Consider the following 19182-nt stretch of genomic DNA (forward strand, 5'->3'; position numbering starts at 1 on the left):
CCGATTGTACGCTCCCCTTTGGTCCTGTTCCTTGATGGCCATCCTGCCCTGCGAGTGTTATGGGTGCCCCGATGCCCACAGGCTTTCGGTGCCTTCCAAATATAGAACATTAAAAAATGGTGTCACACATGACATGGGACCACAGACAAATAAGATTAGACATACTGTGACCATCTACAGACGGCACAAAGAGGACTCCTGGTGTGTGTTCAAGGTGTGATAAATGTACAGGTCGAGCGAGGAATAGACAATTTGTTTTGGTTGGAAGTGTCAAACTCCCAGGGCTAAGATTTGTTATTAAATTAATGGCTGATTAATGCTACATCATTTCACGGTTTGTTCAAGAATGGACACAATACCAAAGGCGAGCCTGCAGGGATTGGATACATCCAACACTACCAAATGGACCACATACATTTGCAGAATATTTCTGATAAAACACCAGTGCATCCAGAGATTTTACAAAAGCAGGTAGGACGATCTTTAAACCTCTACTGATATTGGGGTACTTCCCAGTGAAGAGCAATAAGAAAAGTATTTTTTGAATTTTTTTATCCATAAAAAAAAAAAAAACACCAGATGTTTCACCTCAATCTTTCAGTGGTCGTATCCCTGTTGGTGCAGGTCTCCCCCCAAAGGCTAGTGTCCCCAACTTGCTTCAGTATTCATGATAAGAGGAGGCCAACAAAAACTTTCATCTTCAGAATTTAAAGTCTTTATTTTCTGAAAAACGACGCTCTAATGAATTAATTCCCATTTTGTTTGGGTTAACTATTTTTATGGAATTCACGCAAGGGATTCCATAGCATATAAAGAGGTCTACACTGGGGCTTTTTCACTCTTGGCTGCTTCCCTATGAAGAACCTGGCCAGCATAGTTTTGGCTAACACTCAACACATGTTTCACATTTAACAAGTGGAACAAAATCCATTTCCTCAATTACACATTTTCTTGTCCAGATGCAAAACATGAACCAAGGACCAGGTTCAATTTGGAGCAAACTCATTTGATCAAACCTCTGTCACGCAAGTTGATCAAAATTAATGTCTTCCAGGTTTTGAGCTCTGAAGCAAAAACCAGGGTTTCCCTTTCCCATCCATCTGTACAAGGTTTTGTTTGAGATATTTGTTTAAAGTCTAATTTGGGTAATCAGCCATTCAACTCGCCGAGTCAGCCTCAAACGCTGGTGCCTCCACACTGGCAAGAACGGGGAAAGCTATTAGCAGATCCGCTCTAATCGCCTCTATTATTAATTTCCTCCCATTTGGTCCTTCCCACTCCTGCCAAAGTCAATAGGCACCTTTCCCAGAGGATGCACACCCTTGTTTTACCAGTACTGAGGCAGCAGATGTGGCCGCACCCTAAACCTAGGCTTAGCCATTAAGACCACTTACCTGTGTTCTGTATCCTATGCTCCCTGGATGCTTACTCAGAAGAGGATCAAACACCTGGCCACGCTATGGGCTATTCCATGGCAGGAAAGGGCTTTGACAACTCCTGGTACGATCCATTTAAACACTTACAGAAGCTAATCAAATACCTCAACTCCCCCACATCTTTTCTCCAAGTGGCGTAACCCCAATTGGTGACATCTGTCAATTGAAGTCACGTTTTCCAAAACATCTTTCCTGGCACTTCTGCTAGCCATTTTCAATTCACATATATGCCTCATGTTCTAATCACAAAGGCCTGAATGCTACATCATTGGATCCAGCCCTGTGCAAAGGAAAAATACATGTTTCACAGGCACTTCTTCCCACGGCCCTTTCACTGCACGTGACTGCACGACAGCTTTCAAAAGCTGCAACCTGGCATTGCGCATTCAGGTTCCGCTGGCGTGTCACTTGCTCTAGATGTAATGTCCAAAGTGCATCAGCCTGTGCTGATCCACATTCATCCTCATCTGCACCTGCTGTGTTCTATAGGTGTGCAGATACTAGAACAGCTTGCTCTGTACAAGGCATGCCAACATAGTCCATGTTCAGTGACTGGCCGTCCCAGATTTCCCCATTATAAACCCAGGACTGCAAGTTCCAGAATGCAAAGTTAAAACCATGACTAGATTAGAATATCCCAGCTGGAATGAGGCAATTATGCAGTACTCTGTGGTATTTAGTTTGCATGCACATTGCTCTCTAAATCAGGTATAATGAGACATCTGGACCCAACTCCAATGAGCTGCTAATCTTCCATGGGGTGAGCCCATTACCAGCAGCCAACCTTCCTCTCCTTTCAGGACCGCTGCAAGGATTTAGGACGGGCCAGGGGCAGTGCCATTCTTCACTTCCTCAACCTTGCGTTGCGCTCAGATGAGATGCTTTTGTGTCCAGAATGGCTAGTACCGCCCTAGCAGACACAGAGATTTCCCTTATTCTAGTAGCCCCCCCTCTAACCTGCTTTTCTCGGGGTGCTATGGGGATAGAGAGGGTAGAGGCAGATCTTTAGAAATTGAATAAAGATTTCAACCGAACAGAGGATAGCACAGGGGCAACGCGCTGGTCTTGGAAGCAAAACCACGCAGAGCAACAGAGGTTTGAATTCCGGATCTACGCTTAGAAACCAAACTCCGATATGGTATTAGGAGTGTTATAAAAAAACGAATAAACCATTTTGAAATGTGTCAGTTTATATAATTTCTCGCTCTGCCAGCTCTTGCAGACAGGAAGAACCCACTAAACGGAAGCCGGGGCTTCTGCTCCTTTTACCGCCATGTGCAGAGATGGATCACAATCTGCATGGAAGATCCCTTGCGCTGCATGGACATGCAACATCCGGCCCTTTCAAAGGCATTCTTCAGAATGAGGCTCAGAAGGAGTAGTTGGCTCTTTTACACGTGATCCAACAAACTAATTATCTCTAGGGGTAATCAGAGTGTCAATGACACCAGTTAACGTCTCGTAAATAATCTTGTGTTACAGTGGCTCCCTTATCATCCAGGAGTCTACAGCAAGTGTTTCACTAGATGTTTTGAACTACGATTCCCAATATCCTTTACCAAATGCTGGCAAGAGCTACTGGGAGTTGTGGTCGAAAACCTCTAGAGAACCAAAGGTTTTAGACAAACACTTCTACCTTTCAATGAGTGAATGAATGAATGCAGAACTGATGAAGCTTAATGGAACATTCTTTCCAACAGAACTAAAATGATTTCAAGAGTCTTAGTGGGAGAATTCTTTTTTTTATGTCTTTCAAAGCACACAAACACAATTAGAGTAGAAAATGGTAAATTATAAACTGAAAGGTAGATCATGTTAGTGCCATTTTATAGATTATAAATTAGAAAGTTTAGTGAGTGGCTGAACCAAGATGCATCTTTTTCTGAAAAAAGCACTAGTTCAGTGTGTCACGTTTACCTGCATGGAAGACTGCAGATTTTCTGCACCACACATGGAGCAGGATTCACGAGTTTCGACTCCTTTTTCTTCGATAGGCATGCAGGGGCTGACATGAGCCAAGCTTGGTTGGAATGCTAGCCAATCAGAGTTGATGTACAGTTCTAGCCAGCTGATTGGATCACCCATGCACAGCAGGGAACCAAATTGTCCCCGATTGGCTGAAACTTTTCATTCCTGATTTGCTGTGAATTTCAGAATCCGATAGGGTGAAACTCTCATAATTCCAAATAAGTCTAGGGATGAGGTTATCCTGATTTGGCGGTGAGGATTGTTACACCAATGGGCAAGTTATCTCTGAGCCGTGTTTCATGCACAGCCCTATGCATCCTTTGTTTAGGACTCAATTTTCCCATTGAAAAGTTTCTAGGAATTGCTTCTTTCATATCAGCCTTCGCCACCCCTACCAGAATGTGACTGAGGGGGGCTAAAGAGGGATCACACAAAGAGACAATCTAGTGAATTATGTCAAAGGGCCGACCCAGATATAGTAACAGACTTCGAGAAGGAACCCGTGACCACTTCAGAATTTCGAATGCTAATGTATTCAGTATTTTAAAAGGCGTGTTATTTGGGTTAACCATGTAGAAGGCAGCATGCCCCAGACGTCCCAGCATTCTCCGCACGGTGTTCGTTTCATCCCAATAAAACACACACAGAACCCATTCTGGGAGCCCGCAATTTCGCGCTAAACTCAGAAATGAAGAAAAACAAGAAGGATAAAGGCCTCTTTCAAAACATCAGACACAGCAGGATTCATGGGAGCAGCCGAGATGCCACACATGCCTCATGCATCCACTGCATCCGGCCTTAGAAGAGGCGCGAGCGCCAAGCATAGAGCCGCCTTCAGGGCTTCAAAAAGGGCCATTTTCAGGCGACGACAGACAGGATATGAAAGATCTTAAGCTTCTGTTTAAAGTCTGGGGATGTTGGGGGAGATTTGCCTTCAGTATGTAGTTAAGTTTGAATTGTCCTTTTAGCAGGATAAGGATCAGGCTGGGCCAATCTGTATGTATGTCTGCCCATATTACGCCTAGGATACAAATAGTGCAGTGTATTTGCGCCTGCGCGCCGCCTTCCTACACTAGGTACGAAGCACATACTTCAGTGCTTAAAGTCTCTCTCTCCCTATCCGTGGCACGAACAGTCCAGCATTTAGTTAGCATGTAGGTCCATCTTAACGAAGCACATGAGACCCATAATGCAGTATTTTCTGTCTGTGTGGCTACCTCGGCTAAACACAAGCTATAAAGATCTACCAACTCTTAGCAAACAAAGACCTAGGCTCAATAGCCTTCGGTGTGGGTTTCACTCCCTAAATACCATCCGAGTGGCTTCTTTAAATGTGTTTAAGACATTTTTTAGATGAGTTAATAAACAATTCACTCAGGGTTTGCTGTACTCTTAAGCAAATGCATCAAATTAATTCGTTCTTTGAATTTCTCACAATTCATGTAATTTATTTGCAGATGCCAAATCACAGCCAATGCATTTCGGACTGGTTAGTCCTTCATCAGGGCATTTCTATTAAATCTGATCAACACCAAAATATTATATCAGTTCAAATCAACACATACAATTCCCGCACTCAGAATTCAGAACAACCTAAGAGATTATCGTCAGACTATTAAGAACTTGTTTGACTTTAGGTGGTGCTTGATACATAAAGTGCGGTGCTCATAGTCTGTGACGGTTTGCTTTATCGAAGCACATAATTCAAATAGCGCAGGGTTCATACTGTCCACCGACACCAAGCACCTGATACACATGAAGTGTGTAGGCAAAAATATAAAGACAACCTAACAAATGGTGTACAACTAGGGAGATTTTCTTTTTTTATACTTCCTCATTCAAGTCATCCTTTTCTAGAATTAAGATTATTTTGAACAACATGTACCTTAATAAAACAAAAATACGAAGTAATGCTCAGCGGTCTCTGTTTCGGCATAGTCCGCAGCCATCGTCCTCGGTTTTTGCAATGCCATGATGATGCAGATGGACGCATTCGGCTCGTGTCAAGACCCTAAACCTGGAAGTCCGCATTGGCAGTGACGGACACCCTCCCCTCGCCCACTGCCAGTAAGGCATACATGTGACACAAGTCATGAAGTTGGTACCTGCTGAAACAGAGGATGACATGTGGGGGTTCTAGATAGGAGGTGTGCTCGGCAATTTGAGGAGTAGTAAAATCCATAAAGCTATCCCCAATGAGTAAGCAGGAGGATAATGTACAGATAATCCGTTTCAGCGGAGCTCATTTGCATTCTTCTAGTCACTCTGAAAAATTGACTGGAATTCATGATTCGACGTCCTATCTTCGTCCTGGCAAGGGGCCCGACTTGTATTGAAGCTCCCATAGTATGTAGAAGGTCTGTGCCTAGTATTGTCCTGGACCACACTAGCCGGGTCTGAGAAGCGGCTAGAACGCTACGATTCTCCTTGCTGCTGTGCATGGTCGCATTTAAGGGCAACTTGCTCCACCGCCACCTCCTCTAGCTGTTGCTTAGATGGCAGGCTCAGTGTTTGACACTATCAAATAAACTCAATATTGCTTTTGTGCTCCAGTAGCTTGGCATCGCCACTATGGCCGAAGTGAGCGTCAGCGGTTGGGAGCGGTGCTCCTCTACGTTTTTATAAAATTAGTTTTACTGTTCCTATACTTTTATTTAGAAAGGAAGCTGCTTCGGAATGGTTGCGTTTTAAGAGAAAAGTGGTAGTTAGGTAGGTAGTAGTTTTTTTTTTAAATGGCATATGTTGGCATATATCAGGGATTTTATACACGGCAGACACTGGGCAAGGGTGTTCACTTTGAGGTTATCTATAGCAAAGATTCACGAGAGCCACAACCACATTAATAAGTACCCAAGATGTAGTATGGCAGCCAGGAAGCATTGGGCCTGCTGATTTGAAGGAAGACATTTGGGAGGGCCCATTGGAAGTAGATCTCGTGGTATTTGCTGAGCTTTGTCTTGTATTGGCCGCGAAAGCCACGACAGAGAATAAAGTCTCGGAGAAGAGTAACTTAGACTCACTGCCATCCTTCACATCCCGACAACTATAAAAGCATTTTCTAGTCCAAGAAGAATCATAGGAATAAGTTGGTGTAAGTATACAGCAAGGCTTGATAGGTTCTCTACAGGATGTTCACTACACTTCCAAAAGGTGCAACACCTTGTCTCTGGCAGTGGGGTCACAGGCTATGAACCCACAACATGCAGTACCACACCTGGTCGGTCACGGTCCCTCTAATTTTCAGTTCTAAGGTAAATGTGGTCAACCCATTGTGCAAACCCGTGGGAGTAAAAGTCAGAGTTAACTTCTTTGACAACAAAGGCATATTTTATGGTCTGGTGGCTTGTCATCACGACTTTGGAAGCATAGCCATCACTGTTAAGAGCAATCTTAAAATGAACCTTTTTTAAAAACATGACTTGAAATTTAAATTTTTGAATCATAAAACATGAGAAGTCTGTTTTGAATTGTGTTTTTCCATCTTAAAATCATATCAAACCTAAATGTGATGCATTTGCTGAAGTGTCTTGCTTACCTGGGCAGCTTCTGTGACTGGTAACATGGTCGTGGTGCTGGGAGCGGTACTTCTCTCGATGACGGCAGTGACCACTTCTGTCCTCGTGGTGGTAGGCTTGGCGATGACCCGCGGCCGTGGTGGAATGGTGGTCAGGCGTATAGATGTGGCTGCATCTGTAAAGCTTTCTGTTATTTCCTCACTGTCCGTGGTCGCCTCAGTAGTGGTTGGCCTCATTGCCACTGTAGCGATCGGTGGAAGCACACGCCGGACGCTGGTGGCTTTGGGTCTGCTGGTGGTGGGTGCGACAGGAGCAGAGGTGACCACAGCCACAGGTGCTGCAGCCGTGGTGGGTACCGGGGTGGCCGGTGTAGTTGTGATTACTTTGCGGCCCTTGATCACCAGTGCGGACGTTCCTCTGACTGTGTACGGGACACTGGTCGGGAACCGATCCGTGACCCCTTCCTCGGTGGGCAGCATTTCAAACGGAGTCCCCACAGGCTGCACAGAAGTCACAGGCAGCATTGCCGGTGTGGTGGTGAATATTTTTGCAGATTGTGTCGTGACCTTCACCTCCGTTTCAATCCCAGATTCTAGTTCAAAGTCTAAAAAAACAACAAAAAAAGAACAGAATAAGCATCATAAGAAGCACTGAAGAAAAGGGGACTAACTCGAATTGCAATCCTTTCTTGGAGAAGTATCTCAATATCCTACAACAAGCATAAGGTAAGCACTGTCATGTGCAGTAGAAACATGTATTACTCATGATCCCTTACAGAATACACTGCAGCCCCTTACTCCAGGGATTTCCGCAATAAGGAAAAAGAGTTTGCATCAACCACGTTTTTTTTTCCTTTCGAAACACATCAGACTCTTCCAATTCAAATTCAGTCTCACGCCAAAACAGACCATTTTGTACAAAATCGGAGAGCTCCCAAAAAGGTTCAACTATCAGAGATGCGTTGAGAAATGGTATCTTTCCAGCAAGTGCTCACTTTTGTTTGGGCAACTTACTGACCAAATCAAGCAGAGGCTTTTGACATGTGTCTGCACCCATATCGAGGTAAGCAAAATAGAAGACACTATATCCTGCTAGAATCCCCCTAATACAAGTAAAACTAGTCTAGGCCTGACCAGATGCTGATGATCGAATATGGCGCCTAAAAGCTAAGCAAAGCGCTACGTGCTAATTGCTTAAAACTATATGCAATAAAGTGCTTACTGAAAAGCTATAGACGCTGGAAGATGACCCGAATGGATTCGCTTTTATCTTGCAGAAATCAACCTCTTAGTGAATGTGTATGCTTTAAGGATATATTCTAAATGAGAATTTAATTCTACATAGAAGCTTATAACCTGCAACCAGAAAAGATAAAAAAGTTGTTTTGTTTTTTATTTCTTTTAAAAATTATGTGAGCTAGCAGCCCTTAAGTCATGCCACGTGCAAAGACCTTATCCTCTGTCCGGGGGAAGCATGAAGTTGTCGGATGAGAGCATCATCTTGCTGGGCACAAGGCAAGTGCGTGGCCTTAAGATATGCGCGGCAACGTAGCATTGCGAATTGTTTAGCAAACGTGAAGCTGGTGGCCTACGTGAAGCTGGTGGGGGTGACGCAATGGAATAATTGATGCATCACATTTTGGGGAGAGGGCTCCAGAGTCCCTGTGTCAGAGCTGCATTCGATTTTTTAGACCTGCACAGACTGTCCCTGGAGTGACATGCAAGTATATTGATCATGGGTTCCCAGTAAAAGGTACATCATGCCATTAAATCCTAGGGAATAAAAGCTGGCTATTCAGATGGGACCAAGCAGAAGATGCTGTCGGAAGATCCGGTCATATCCAGACAGGCTAAAATCACAGGGACTGTCTTGCTTGCTCTAGGAAGCAGGCATTCAATAAGTTACATTGCTGGGGAATAGCTTGAATTAATTGGGTGCTCTTGCTGGTTATTACATTTCGGAAAAGGATGACTTTCTTTACCATTGATTATCAGTGCATTTCACTTTTGCATCGATTTGACATTTTATTGCAACATTGCATTTCAGCTTTGCTTTGAAAGGGTGTGTTCTAGGCTTTTGTTTAGTTTAGGTTTGGACGGACAGCTAGCATTTGCAGGCGCTCTGTTGATTAAACCGGCATTGATGCTGTAAGCTTCATAAGGAGGAATTGTGTTTTGCCCACAGAGGCATCATGAACAGAGCTTTAGAGCAATCGTTGAAAGGTGGCTTTGTCAGCCCTTGCTCATGAATATAAATTGATGGAAATGTGACCTGTACTCTGTACAGAGATTGAATTGGTTTTTGGTGTTTCATTACAGAACTATCGTATTTGTGTTTAATAAAATGTATGAATCTACATAACAGTAGTCCTTTCCGTTTTGACTGACTCAATGTACATTCGGTGCATATGGTGTACGGATATATCTTTCTGCCATTAGGTTTGAATTCGGATTTGTGCTGCTCTAGTCCTTTAAACATGTGTAGGAGGTTACACTTAAAGTGCCAGGTTGGAATTGATGTGCTTGTGTAATAGGGTTGGAGGAGGGCGTTTCTATTGAGTTCCAAGAAGCATCAACGAATGAACACAATCAAACCATAAGACTTTGTAGCAGGCACAGAAAGGGTGTTGCACTCGGAAAGGTGGAGCGGTCTGACAAGTTTCTGGCCAACGATCCTGTGCAACCTTGTCATATAAGAAAAAGCTAGGACTTCACTGTGGGATAAGTCACAGGTGGTGGGGTGTTTCCCCCCCCTTGAAGGCCAGCATTCTTTGATAGCCCGGTAATCCAAAATTCAGAATACACGAAACTTCAAAAGAAGAAAATGTGGGTGCACCAAAGGATTTAGAACCTGGAGGCCAGGCATTGTCTCCATCTGACAAAGCCTGACCACACCTCAGCCTTCTTGAAATAATAATAGCTTTTATTAATAGAGTGTCTGCTATCAGTGTTGCTGCTACTGTAAAACCCACTGACCTGTCTGAGCTGAGCTCAAGGTTTAGCTCCTTTGCAGTGCAAAAAAGCCTCTGGGGTCAAAGGACATGATTGCCTTGGGAAGTTGGCTGCTCACTATAACCCCAGTCAGACGCTCTAGAGGTCAGTTGGTCCTTCTAAAAGGTAGGCAAAAGAAACAGGGAGGAGAAATGGTCAGAGTACAGGAATAAGAGGTTGTGCTTGTGTAATTTTCGACAGAGGGGTGTTCTGCCTCCCATCAGGATGGGATGGAGGGCACAGGACAGGGCTAGTAAAAACCCAAGCACTCCCTGGGCTGCACTTTAGTACACCAGCCAGCACATGACAAAGATCCTTTCACGGCCAGCGTATTTTGCTTAACAAGTTTTGCATGGCTCATTGGAAATTTGACCTGGATACTGCAGGCCCATTTTGAAGTAAGGCACCCTCCTGTATATAGCTGCACGTGTGGCCTGGCTGGGACAGAAATTCTGTCCTTCATGCTACATAGGAGCCAGGACTCAAGGAGCAACGGTGCCCAACCTCACCCGCTTCTTGCCAGTATGTTTGGGGTGGGCCATCGTGGAACGTTCTGTGGAGTCCTGGCGCTGATATTGAGCTGTTAGAAAAGGGAAGTCATTTTAAAGAATTGTAGGATTGTGTGTATGTAAATATGCTTGTATGCAAGGAGATGTTTAAGCATAGAAGTTGATGTGTGTGGGCATGTGAACATGCACCCGTCTGAATATGCACAAACATCTGAAAGTTTGTGTGTGCACATCAATGGCGAGTGTGTGTGAGTGTGTGCCGGCATACCAGGGGAGGGTGGCCAATGATTGCAGTGGAAGAGAGGCACAAAAGGAAGAATGGTCAGGATGGGGCCAGCAAATATTTTATTTTGGAAACTCTTTGCAACAGTTTTATGGGGAAATGCTTGAATATATTGGCACAGCCAGCATCAAATGTATTTTTACATTGGCAAGATGGCATTATTGGGCACACTGGACAGGCGTCTCTTTACAGTGTCAGTACAGTGCAAGTCCAGCCAGCCTGCAACTGGAGTTACTGATCACAGCAACCAACGTTTGTTCTTACGTTAACAATATTGCCATAATGGGCTTGAGGAAGCTGAGTGTTCTTACAGTGGCAATACCAGTATACATTGCACAACCAGTATGATTATGAGCCGGTACAATAATACTGGCATTACTTGGCATGATTAACATGGGTTCTTACAGTGGCAATCCCAGCATATATTGCATGGCCAGTTTCACAATCACCCATTACAGTAACAATACTGGTATTACTTTACAAGGCCAGCATGAGTGCTTTCTTACAAGAGGAATATTGATTTTTTTGGGAAAGGCAAACATTTTCTCACTGTCAATAATGCTATTAGTAGGGACAGTCAGCATGAGTTTTCCTTTAGTGGCAACACTGGCATACATTGTCGTGGTCAGCATGAACATTCTTTCACGGGCAAAATACTCCCCTATATTGTGGGGAAAGGTATCATGAAAACGTGCTGGAAAATGCTTGTGTTCTGTTGGTGATGTGGAATCTATTGGATTTTTTCAAGAGTCAACCTTCACAACCAACTTTAAATTGTATGATTTTTGAGCTATCTTTTTGCCAACGCACCATTGTAAACTCCCACTTAACCACAGTCCATCCTTTGGTTGGGGCTCCCCGACGAGATGCAGCTAGGACCACTCAGAGTTTGGGGGTCCTTAATAGCACTATCTAGCTTCAAGAATATCCTAAGAAGTACTTATTTTAAAGAGACCATCACATATCCAGACTCCACCAAGGATGGATTCAGTTAATGGCCTTCGGGATCAGATTGACATAGAGGTTCAGTCCATTATGACCATCGGTCTTCAATCTTGCATGGAAAAATTAGGGTCTTGTATAATAAATAACTTGACCAGGAGATAATTTATAAGAAAACAAAAATAATTGTGTAGAGTAACAAAGTAAAGAACAAGAATTTTAACTGGTACTTCAACGACCACTGCATTAAAACCACAAAATCCTCTACTTCGGGGAAACTGCTTTAGCAATTACAGCTGGAACCTAGTCAAGAGCTTCTCAGAAGAAAAGCTGAGCAAATGTTGACAGCTCAAAAGCAATTCAGCTGAGGAATGGCAGCTTTACTATTGTTCCACCAACAAAAGCCTATACATTTAAGCTAGCATCACCTTGTTTTTATGGTGGTGAAAAATGGCTATCCAGGATTGTTAAATGGTTATGGAAACTTAGTGTTGGGTCTCTCAAAGGTAACCACTATGGAGTTGATAATATTGGCACCCAGCTAGGGGTCCATGGACACATTGGCCAAATTGGGGGCTGCTGCTTTATTACCGAAGATTTGGCTATTTAAGGGGATGATCTTGTTGATGTTTTCGCTCTTCTTTTTATTGTAAACGTTGGAATTGCAAACCTATTCTTCCCAATATGTTATACCATATGGACAACCAAAGCCAAACTTAGAAGTAAGCTTGTACAGAACGATCGAGCCAACTACCTGGATCATTTCTGTAAACTGAGCAATTTGAAGGACTACTTGATCTAGAACACTGTAGATCAGATAGTCACTTGCATAATGATATTGTCAAATTAGTAACAAATTGTACCGAAAATCTGCACCATCTAATAAACTGTGAAGCCTTGAGCAAGAAACTGTACTGCACCCTGGATTCCAAAAGACTGAACGCTGCGGGTTTAAAAAAAAGAAGAAAAAAAAAAAAGAAACATGCTGTCTAGACTTCTGGAGGGAAGTGATCTCGCGATCGCATTTCCCAGTATTTGGTTTTGGAAGTATATAGAGAAAAACATAGGAAATGTTTGTTGATGTTAAAGTGATTGTAAGAAACGATATTGCAATCTGTTTGTAAATACTGTATAAAGGTTTGTACAAACCCTATTTTTAAAAGGCCTCTTTTTAAAAATTTTATTTACGAGTTTTAATCACCAAAGTGATTTTTACAAGTTAGTCGTAAGATCAAACCAAAGAGAAGAGAGACAAAAAGAAGACGACGAAGGAGAAGAAGAAACAAGAGAAGAAGGCAGAAAGAAGACAAAGGCAAAGAAAAAGAAGAAGTAGTCGAAGAAGAAGAATAAAATATATGTAAAATGCAGCAATTTCAACACAGTAAATTCGAAAGTTAGCAAAAGAGGCAGCACCCTTCAAAGTTATGAGGACTCCAAGTTTCTGGCATGAGCTCCGTTACTTTGTCCTTAAAAATTAGGTCCAGAATTTTGGTATCTTCTATGGTCCATGAAGGTCTTAGGCCCCCTATTAATCATTCCCACCAGAGGGTTCTTCTGTCAAGTACGCTTTCTCCAGATGATGAAGCAGATATGGGGTTCTATATAGAGTTGTGCCCGGGCATGATAGCAGAAGATGCCGCAACATTTCAATAGTTTGGTTAGACTTACAAAAGCGGCAAGTGTTGGTTGCAGAGATTCCTCTTATTTGCAGGATCTCGTTTGTGGGCAGTATATTCAGCCTGGCGCGAAGTGTCAATCGTGGGTTTCTGTTTGGATTCTTTATGAGAAATGGTTGGACTTCATTCAGTTTTCTGTCCGTTGTGGGGAGATGCTGGGTTAATTTGTAAGCGGATGCTTTCTCTAACATATTAAACCAGTCTGTTTCATCTAGGCTTTTTTTAGTTTTGGTCGGATTAAAAACCAGTTCTTCAATGGTACTGCCACAGACTTCTAGAATTGATTTGCATCTGTTCTCCCAGATGGCCAGCATTTATCATTTTCTGGAATTCATCTCATCTTGGACAATGGGAAAAAAAAAATCATAGGAGAGGATGGATCCTTAATCTTCCGATATAGCATAATAGATGCTCTAGTTACTATTGACGCCAAGGACGAGAGGGAACGTTCACGTCGAATCAGTGCTATCGGTGTGGAAGTCAGAAGGTTAAGCACTGCTCACCAAAAGAGACTCTCCAATCTAGGCCATAAGAGATCAGGGAGGGATGGCATGGCGTCAGCTGTGTAAGTGATTGTAGGTATCACTTTCCACCAGTAGAACTTGAGTAAAGGCATCAATGAGAAGCGACCATATTTCCTATATAAAATGTTTGCCTTTGAGATGAGATTCTCATTTTTGCATGTAGATGTAATTGCATTGCTAAGTCTTTACGTGAGGAGTCAATCAAGACCCCAAGATATTTTAATTCTGAGACTTGTTCTCCTTCATCTCCTGCCAAGAACCATGAGGGATTACCTCTTCTTCTGTTCCTTTTTTCAAACACCATTTCCTTGTTTTTTGTTTATTTATTTCTAGGTCGTTGTCTTCAGTGTATTTAGTTAAGGAGGCTAGCTGACATAAGCCAATTGGGGTCTAACGATTCTAGGAACTTTCGTGCTGCCCATTACTGGTGGAAAAGATCTCATCTCGGCATTTGCTTCTTTATAAACCCTGAAATATGCCAAAAATAGGGCCGGAGCCAGAGGGCAACCCTGTTTAACCCCTTGGGTAGATGGTATCGAGACAGAAAGCAATCCCCTCAAATTTAGCCGGATCTAGACGCTGGTGTTGGCGTCTAGGGCTTGTAGAGGGCCCAGGATCTCCGGCGAGCAGTTCCAGTCGCTTAGCTTTCTCCAGAGTTTCCTTCTGTTAACTAAGTCAAAAGCCTGGGTGAGGTCTATGAACGCCAGGTATAATTTCTGATTTCCTTCCAGGGATTTTGATTTTAATGTACTCAATAGCAGGATGTCAATGCTGGTTCCTATTCCCTTTTTGAACCCGGATTGTAAAGGGTCTTCACAGGGTGATTTTTTCGCCCAGAGATTAAAATGTTTCAGAAGTAGGGTACCGTAGACCTTCACTATGACATCCAGTAGTGCGACCAGGCGGAAATTCCTTGGGTCGTCTTTTCTTCCTTTTTTGAATATCAGTATGATCACTGCTGAGGTCCAAGAGGGCGGGATCCTCCTATGTGTAGAACATCTTTTGAAAATCAAGCTTAATAGTTTTACCTAGTCTTCTGGAGCAGATTTTAAGTTTTCGTTACAGAGGCCGTCAGGCCCTGGTGCGCTTGAGTTTTTCCGCTTGTTTATCGATAGTAGTATGTCCACAGGCTCGTGGAGGTCAACCCAGGGTGCAGTTACAGTTGGCGATAGAGATGGCGAAGGCGAGTCTGGAGATCTAAACAGTGTTAAATAGAATTGGATCCATGTCGACTCTGCAATACTGTTTGTCAGAACCGATTGTCACTTTGCTTCGTGGGTTAATCAATTTCCAGAAGTCTCTAGAATTACTGTTGTTAATTTGCTCCAACATAGCCTCTGAATCCTTTTGATAGAGAGCAAGTCTATATGATCTTAACCAGGTTTTGTAATTTCTTACCGCCTCTTTTGCGACATCTATTCAAGGAGAGACAACACTCCTATCCTTCCTGATACCCACCAATATTCTCCTTACCAAGCCCCAATGTTTTGGGCAGACATCTGATGAGCCCCACTAAAAACATATAGCAGAAGACCCCATATGGGTTACCCCCAAATTGACTCTCGGGTTGTCCGTAATCAGGCACCAGACAAAAATGTTGCCACCTTTCTTTAAAAAAAAAGTCTTGAACGATACTTAAGTCATGAAAATAGAATGAGGTGTTAGCAAAATATAGAAAACATAGCTAAATTCAATGTAAAACATTTTTAATCACCAGAAATGAGAGAATATTTTATCTTGATTTTTTTTAAGTACATACTTTTTCTTCTGTTCTCCGCAAGTGCTTTTTACCGATTCAAGTTAACTGCGTTTTTTTTTTTACGCGGAAACAGCTTCCCTCATCTGCTGAGCTTGTTACATTGTGTTCACATACAAAGCCAAGATCTGCTTCTTTCGTTGCCCACTCCCTTACTGTCGCGGAATGGATTGCTATGACAACTTTCCAGTAATGTTTACTTTATGTTCCAAGCATCCGTCCAGATCCGATGTGAGCATCTGAGGTAAGCACAGCTCGTCATCTTCCTTTTGCTGCTATAGTTCATTCCTACCCTTTGCCTTTGGGTGAATCTACTTTTTAAAGTTTGTGTCTTTTCTGCATACAGGTTATTTATTAAAGAACAAGCGCCGTGCAGTTACTGTGCATCCCTTGACTCCAACTGCGTGATCCGGAATTTCACAGATACTGGGCCTCACTTCTTGCTGAAAGTGGCTACACCAGCTTGTCCGGAGCCATCCCTTGATGAGGTGGGATTATACATGCAAGCTGGTTAGTGCAACCGCTTTTAAAATAGTCCTGTCTCTGACACCGCACACACAAAATCCCACCTTTACACAACACAGAGTAGCTCTACAGGAACCGGATATTTATATGTTTTTAAATTGAACTATCTCCAGCCTGAGGATAAATCAAAGTAAAAAGCAGGCAAAAACTGGTTTGCTTAAACAGATATCAAAGCATGGAGAACTTAAAACGTGTTGAGGAGGTGGTCGATATTACAGTCCCGTGTAACAAGTCAGTAGTATCGGCGCAAGGTAGAGCAGCACGGACTGTGGCTACGGCCCCAGACTTTGTTGTTTGACATGTCCATCTGCTCAATTCCTCCATTCCAGGGGCATGAGCTGCTGTCATTACTAGTGCCCCAGTTGGGGGCTATGGATGGTTTGAGCCGATTTTTACTTCATGAAAGAAAAGTAGGTGCCTCCGCTGGCAACTGGTCATGCCTGTTAAAATTTGCAGGAAAGGAGGTACACACACTGATTTGTTCTATACTCCACACTTGGGCGAGGACATTTAAATGTTAGTGATAAAAGCATTTACTCTCTACTTCGACCAACAAGTCAATGATGACCATGAACTCTTTGCAAAAAGTGGGTCATGTCCTGTGACTGGGATTCATATTGCACGCCACTGCCATTTACATAGTCGCCAGATGCTCTGGCAGATCTGAAAGAGAGGCCTGGTGGGTAAGAGGCTAGCGGTGGGAGGTGGCAAATATAGGATAGCTCTGCTGCTGTGGCAATTGCAGGTGTCTTGGCATACATTAAGTAAATGGTAGTAAACTAGCAAGCACATCTACCCTTCTAGGTCTGGTGAATGCAAGATGAGGTGTAGGCATTGGTCATCCAGGGCTACAGATTGTTTCAAGTACATTGGCAAATACTTCAAGAATCGGCCATATCGCTCGGACGCACCAAGGACCAGGCAGGTGCATTGGTGATCTCTGGGGTAATGAAGGGAAACAGGATATCTCCAAAAAAGCAAAAGCAGCTAGAACAGATGGTACGAGGACATGTCTCGGGAGGATAGCTCAGTGGCAACGTACTAGCCTTGGAAGCAAGACGAGACAGAGCACCACAGGTTCGATACCCAGGTCGGCGCTTAGAAACCTCTGGGTATTAAGCGCGTTATAAATAACCTATCATATCATATCATGTATGCTGTTAGCATGGCAGAGGGTTGCCACATAAAGGGCAGAGCAACAACAAAACAAGCATATTTCTCAAATGTGGTAAACTAAGCAATTTCCGCAAAAGTTTGAAGTGGATTATTGGACAGTTCAGAGATGCACGCGACAGGGTCATGGCACAGGGGCGGCATGGGGGAGCGCCAAAGTGCCTAGATAGGTGCAGAGCTAGTGGTACCACCTTCCCAATCTATGTACTTAGACACCTCTGCCCGGTCTCGGTCTGTGTAGCCCGAGAATCCAGTACTGGACCCAGGAATTACAGCGACCAGCAGTCCTTGCACCCTCCATAAGAATGAGACTTAAAAACTACATCTCCCAGAAGTGCCCTGGCTGCAATAGACAAATCTGGCCTAGACCACTCTTGCTTCAACAAATGTTTTGCGGTTTTAAACCTCCCAACATAAAAAACTTAGAAAGGAGCCCCGGAACAACTCTAGGCTCCACTATGTCACAACAGGGGTCCAGAGTACAGCAGCAGCAACGCCTAGTAGCTCAGTGCAGCCCAGCTCAGACACAACCAAGAGAGGACCCAGCAGAGTAAGACCACAAACCCCAAAAGGAACTCATTAACAGTGGCAATGGGAGAGACTAGCAGGGACAATATGAAGCACAGTAGCGGGAGGGAGAGAAAAACTTTCCCCAGGCTCTTTAAATACAACTTACTTAAAAAGACTTGAAGATACAGGGAACCTGGAACAAATCTGGGAAGGAGCAGGAGGACCATGTGGCCTGCAATGGAGTCTAGAGGAAGAGGCAGTGTTTAAGACCCTTTGGAAGACTTCCTGGGTTAGGCAGGACAGGGACCATAGTGCCCAATGGGAGTCCAGGGGCGGTGTGTGTGGGGAAGGGTGTTCAGGTCAAGTTGGAGGAGGGACAGGTGGACCAAGAGACCATAGAGGAGTGCAGAGCAGTTGGAGGACTGAGATTGGATTTTTCCCGGATTGGAGAGCATGACGTAAGGTGTTAGAGCAGAGAGAGTGGTACCAATTGTTGTGTGTTCAGGAGAGAGAGGCTGGGGGTGGGTTTGGATGAACAGACTGAAAGGTTAAGAGTAGGAGCGAGAGTGCAAGAGTGTGAAAGAGTAAAGGGGTGAGAGTGAACAGGAGAGTAGGGAAAGCTGATCAGAGGGGCAAGAGTAGGTGTAGTAACAGGATGAAGAAGCCAGAGGAAGGAAAAGAGGTGAGAGTAGGTGTAGGAGGAGGAGGGTGAAGAGTGACATTGGAAGGGAACGTCATAAGTGTGAGAAAATCCTAAATTACACAGAGGAGCTGGAGGCAGTTCAAACAGGAGTCAATAACAGAACAATTCCCTCACCCTCCAAAGAAAGGTGAAGTAGGAGGCATTGGGAGAGCGGCATAGAAGGACAGAGAGTAACAGGTTCTATATCCCGGCAGCATGACAGAAAAAGAGGTAGCCTCTTTGTCCCAGCACCTTAAACAAAGTAACAGGAACTAAGAGTGGAGAGGGGAGACGGGAGTGAGAGGGGGAGACAACACAGCAAACGTGTGATAGGAGACACAGGCGAGAGGGAAAGAGAAGGAAAGCAGGAGAGAAAGTGAGAGGGGGGAGAAAGAAGGAGAGAGGGGGAGAGAGGAGAGTAGAGAAGGAGAGAGAGGCAGGAAGAGGGAGCGAGAGCTTAGGCACTAGGGCATCCCAGGTAGTAGTTGCAAGACTGCACAGCTCACCCCAGGGTGCGAAGTAAGCCTCGACAACGGAAGCAGGAGACCTCTCAATGAGGTGGTGGTTTGGGATAACACCCCTAATTGGAAACAAAGAGCCTTGCACCATTTCATCCCCATTGATAAAACGATCACTAAAAAACTTAAACTGTACCATTGTGTCCCATCTATGATTGACATGTCACATACATCA

The 19182-nt window shown here is 43.8% G+C and overlaps 1 protein-coding gene across 1 annotated transcript in view; it reads right to left on the reverse strand.

The window, feature by feature from the left end:
* Nucleotides 1–19182, reverse strand: part of SDC3 (syndecan 3) — a 677421-nt gene that overhangs the window by 118801 nt on the left and 539438 nt on the right. Inside the window, exon 4 of the mRNA XM_069623022.1 lies at nucleotides 6940–7523. Within this exon, the coding sequence (XP_069479123.1) occupies nucleotides 6940–7523 (584 nt within the window). The remainder of the gene's footprint in view (nucleotides 1–6939; nucleotides 7524–19182) is intronic.

This window comes from Ambystoma mexicanum, chromosome 11 (assembly GCF_040938575.1).
Source record: "Ambystoma mexicanum isolate Mex_15411 chromosome 11, UKY_AmexF1_1, whole genome shotgun sequence".
Lineage (NCBI taxonomy): Eukaryota > Metazoa > Chordata > Amphibia > Caudata > Ambystomatidae > Ambystoma > Ambystoma mexicanum.